The sequence below is a fragment of the Ruditapes philippinarum genome, unplaced genomic scaffold (assembly GCF_026571515.1).
Source record: "Ruditapes philippinarum isolate M1 unplaced genomic scaffold, ASM2657151v2 ctg1980_1_1_1_1, whole genome shotgun sequence".
Lineage (NCBI taxonomy): Eukaryota > Metazoa > Mollusca > Bivalvia > Venerida > Veneridae > Ruditapes > Ruditapes philippinarum.
The window spans coordinates 77,379-82,545 of record NW_026865252.1 but is presented as its reverse complement, the minus strand read 5'-3'; the positions used below and the strand labels follow the sequence as shown (position 1 = coordinate 82,545).

Below are 5,167 nucleotides of genomic sequence, written 5' to 3'. Positions count from 1 at the left end.
TAAATTTTCATCATAATTATTTGAACAAACAATGAAATTGATTTTACAGTTGTAATTCTGAACAACCCGAATATCTCACCAGCTAACAATGACGTATTGGTTAACAGCAGCTTGGAGCTAGAGTGTTATACTTTCGAAAATGCAACTATTACGCAGTGGGGAACTTTAAATCATCTGGACACATTTGCACACCTGTATATCTCATGAGAAGGAGAATGTTCAACAAACGGATTCCTTGCAGATAATCGTTATTTTGAAACAAGTTGTTTTAGTAATGGTACTTTCAAAGTTAATATAAAGCGTATTAATATAAGTAACCATGGTCAAGAATGGTATTATTCTCAAGGGTATGGGAATAGCAATATTGCTTACATTACTGTTCGAGGTAAGAACTATTTTAATGTGTTTTACTTTAAGTCAGATATTCAAACTTAAAAACTTTATTGTTGACTGTGACATTGATTGTTGTCAATTGTACAAGAACAAACACGATCAGCGAAAGTTACGTCATATTAATATAGTATGCCGTTTTAAAAGACAACACACAAAAGTTGTTAAGTTTTTTTCTATATATATTTATATCAAAACTATGGTTATTTCACTTTTAAAATATTTTTACCATATTTTCAATAAATCAACTATCGTACCTTCCTGTCTAGAATATGTTACATTGAACAAAGTGAAACTAACGACTACATCAGCACGACATCTCTTGATTTACCACCGATTGTCTTGACAAAATATTTATCTGTCATTAAAGAAGATTTATGTTTTGTATGCATGTTTTAGAACTATTGACAGTTTTAATGAGTAACGTCATATTTCAGCATCTTTATCAGATCAATAACCAAATAATTAGTTCACAAAAAAGATTTCCCTTGGTGTTTGTGACACCGATAAATAAATGTGTACTACTATGTATTTTGCATTCATTCTGTATATAATTATGATATTCATAATACAAACAGATTATTGTTTTAATTGGTCATGAACAGTTATTTAAGGCGTAATGAAAAGCGTACTTTACAGTGATTAGTGTGCAAACAGACTACTATCATAGCATTTATTCTGATGTACAAAATACATAGCGTATGTTCACATAATGTATTTTTCATAAGATACGCTTCAAATACTACTATTTCAGCTCCAGCAAAGAGTGTTAACATTGCATTTCTCTATAATAAAAAATTGTATATAGAGGGAAATGAAATGCAAACTATCAGTTGTAATTCCTCGTCATGCTATCCAAAACCGATAATTAAATGGTACCTTCGAAATTCAACTATTACAGAAGACATAACAGACCTTTCGACACCATCCTATATTTCACAGAAAGACGGGTTAATATCAGCTGAAAGTATACTTCATGTTATTCTTAACCGGACACACGACAGTTCGTTCCTATATTGTGAAGTATGGACAGCATCGGCATATTTCGACATTACAAGCAAAGAAATTTTACTGAATGTGACATGTACGTAATGAAACAAACGTTACAAACATTTGATTAATATGATCTTTTTTGCATAAAGAACTATCACTTTCGTGACTATAAGCCCCCTAGCGGATTAACTAGTCCGTCCGTCCACAAAACTGGATCCCGCGATAACGCAAAAAGTACTGAAAATATTTTTATGAAACTTGATATATTGATAAATGGCAGTATGGAAATTATGCACGTCTTTTTCTTTTCTTCCTATGTTGAAAATTCTGATTGGTATGATAACAAATAGACTGAAAATTTGGCCAATTTTACACTTAAACTGGATCCTGCGATAACGCAAAAAGTACTGAAAATATTTTTATGAAACTTAATATATTGATAAATGGCAGTCTGGAAATTATGCACATCTTTTTCTTTTCTTCCTTTATTGAAAATTCTGGTTGCTATGGCAACAAATAAACTGAATTTCAAGATTTTCTGATTTGAATTTTTATGCTTTTTCACTATAAGTACTTAATTTCTTAAGGTGTTTACTTCAAACTTTAAATATTTGTTTCTGGTCATCAACCACATCATATATGCTATATTTGAAAATTTGTTATTTTTTTACTTATCTTCTTTGTGACTATAAATGATATATTGAAACTTAAAGTAAAACTCGCATCAATGTTCATAAATCTGGCATCTTTTTTTCAAGAATTTTGTCCTCTTTAAGAATTTTGTATTAAAATATGTTTTATTTTAGTGACAGGGATGTTTAAAAAAAATAACTTAAGAGTCTCCTTAAGTCTGTCTGTCTGTTCATAAAAACTGTTTCCTGAGATCACTTTAATTTAAAGATTTTTTCCAACAAATTTACTTAAAATAGAGAAAAGTTAGTTAGTTTTACTTATTCATCCTGAGAAAATTAGACCTTTTGATTATCTGTTGTATAAACATAATTTCCTTACTAGGCAGGTAAACTTAACAACACACTACTATGATATAGACAAACTTAGAACTCAAAAGATTTAAGTTTATTTATGTCATTCAATCACTGAAAAAATTTTAAGGCCAAATTGGCCCATCAGAATGTTGCTGGGGTTCTAACCGGTAGGGGACTTATGGATTGCTTGCAATACTATGATAATTGCTTGTTTTATTAGTATTATCATTACAATTCATTAGTATTACAATTATTTTATCATTGATTTAGGATATAAAGATAACATAACATGATTTGATTTTAAATATTGAGCATTTATTTACTTGATATCATTAAAGATCCGCTTGATGGCCCTACGATTATAGTTGGCTATGAACAGGACAAGATATATCAGATTGTTGAGTCAGAATCGGTAAAATTAGATTACACTGTCACTGGAGGTAACCCGTTGGTCACCTTAAAGATGACTTGTTTTAACACTAGTACTACACAAAACGCTATCACAACAGAGACAATCGGTAACTATACAAATTGCAAGTAAAGCAATACGAAAATACACAGTAAATACATGTCAGTTTGATCATATCGTTGGTGGTTCTCAGAAAACATACATCAGTTTTGATGTCCTGTGTAAGTGTTATATGATATACTATATTTCTGTGTTGTTTATTTTTTTGCATTTTTTCACAACTGTTCAATAGTATACTAATATTTTATAAATTTATAGCTTAATGAAGCTTGAAAAAGAAAATCTTTGTTGTTTTTTTTTTCGCCTGTATAAAAGTTATTTCAGTAAATCATATTACAAATCAGTAAATATATGTTGACATTATCTTGTTTGAGCAATATATATACATTTAAGTTGCTAACTTTGAGTAGGTCTTTAGGTATATGTACGAAAAAACTTTAAGGCAAATTTAAGGAAGGGGTAAATCAGATTAATGTAAATGTGTACCGTTCATTACAGTTCCTCCAAGTAGTATTAACTTCGCCATACCAGGAAAGAAATCAGAAACAGAACAGTTCGTTGTCAAGAAAAATGAAGACGTGACCTTAGAGTGCATTGCCGAGTCTAATCCTTATCCAGAAATAGTAATCAGAAATGAAATGAACGAAAACATTGCTTGGAAGATAAACAATATTTCTGTTCAACATACTATTGATAACGTATCTTGCTCTGATGCGGGAGAGTATTCGTGTTCTGCTCGAAACATATTAATACTTGGACAAGGAGTTAAATCAAGACTTATTCTCATTGTCAAATGTAAGTTCTGACGCTCCTTTATGTTTATTGAATTATACGATTCATTTATTTAAATTTTTTGTAATGATTTACGCGCTCGACTGTTTAAACTAATTCTCCATCCCCAGCTTGCCTTCCATTAGAATTTGATATGTCTTTATGAAAGAAACAAAATTGCTATTGATAACTTTAGAGAGACCTTGTTTTATTCACATTGGTTTTTACAGAATTTATTTCAGTTCGATTGTGTATGAAGCTATAAGATTATAGCCACACTTTCAAATGCGTTCCTGTAACCAACCAGTACTGAGCAATGAGTGAAAAGTTTTTTGCTCAAGGAAACAAAGCCTTGCCCCTGACGTGGTTTGAACCCATGCGGCTAGCAATCATTAGATTGCTTAGATCAAGATGCGTTTACCACTCGGCCATGCCGCCACTTCATATTATTCATACTAATGTGGCAAGTGTTAATAATCAGTGAACAAGTAAAATTTAAACAACTTAAAATTTAGCCAAAATTGTATTGTTTTATTTTAACTAGTACAATGAAAAAATAATCAACAATACGCATTAGCAGCAAATAAAACCTATGATTTATCGTTCTAAATGCATAAGAGAATGGAACAGTCTATTTAAAATTTAGGTGGTGTATTATGTTGTAAACATTTTTTTCCATTATCTTTCATTGTTCTGTCATCCTTATAATAGTTATATTTCAATATATTTCTAATTCAACTAAAGTTGACAGCTAAATGAGTGAGCACAGTGTTTCTTTAAGCTGAAATTGTGTACTGAATTATTATTAACAAAAACATTATGAGGGATAATGGTTATTTTCGGCACCTTGTGATCTTATGACTCTCATGTTTACAGGTCCACCTAGGCCATCAGCTGACAACTTAAAAGAAAGAAAGTTAACTGCTGTTCTTCATTCTGATGTCACGCTGCAATTCTTAGCACAAAGATATTTAGACGAGGAAAATAACACTAAATTCACATGATACAACCAGAACTTGTCGTTACAGAATGACGTTAGGAAATACATTATTTCTTCGCTTGGATTACAATCCACCTTAATAGTTAGAAACGTGACGCAGTCAGACTATGGGCAATACCATGTTGAGGTCAGGAATTCAGCTGGTTTTTACATTCACTACTATGAATTAACAAAGGGTAAATACTTATATATTAAGATACTTTCTTTTATGATAATCTACATACTATATATCTTTTATAGAATTATTTTTTTACTAAAAGAAGATGTGTTGAGTTAAATGTTGTTAGATAGGTTTATCACGTAAGCTTGAACCAATTCAATGTTTCTGTAGAAAATATATCTATATATAAATATATTATTGTGACTTAAAATTTCGTAATAAGAACAAAATTAATACCATATTTTTGTTATTCGCCTAACATTAATACATCTGAATCTCTTGACTTCACCACGTTAATTAAAACTTTGAATGATTTAGCTAAATTCATGTACTCAGAATGAGAAAAGGAAACGTATAATGAACCATATTCTACATCAATTCTAGCATACGTTAGATAG

General features: G+C 30.5%; 1 protein-coding gene across 1 annotated transcript; it reads left to right on the top strand.

Moving 5' to 3' along the window:
- The first annotated feature begins 319 nt into the window (after positions 1-319).
- Positions 320-4,779, top strand: LOC132728364 (uncharacterized). The gene is made up of 4 exons (XM_060714018.1): positions 320-385; positions 2,879-2,999; positions 3,337-3,633; positions 4,486-4,779. The coding sequence occupies exons 1-4, from the start codon at positions 320-322 to the stop codon at positions 4,611-4,613; spliced, it is 612 nt and encodes a 203-aa protein (XP_060570001.1). The 3' UTR covers positions 4,614-4,779.
- The last annotated feature ends 388 nt before the right edge of the window (positions 4,780-5,167 follow it).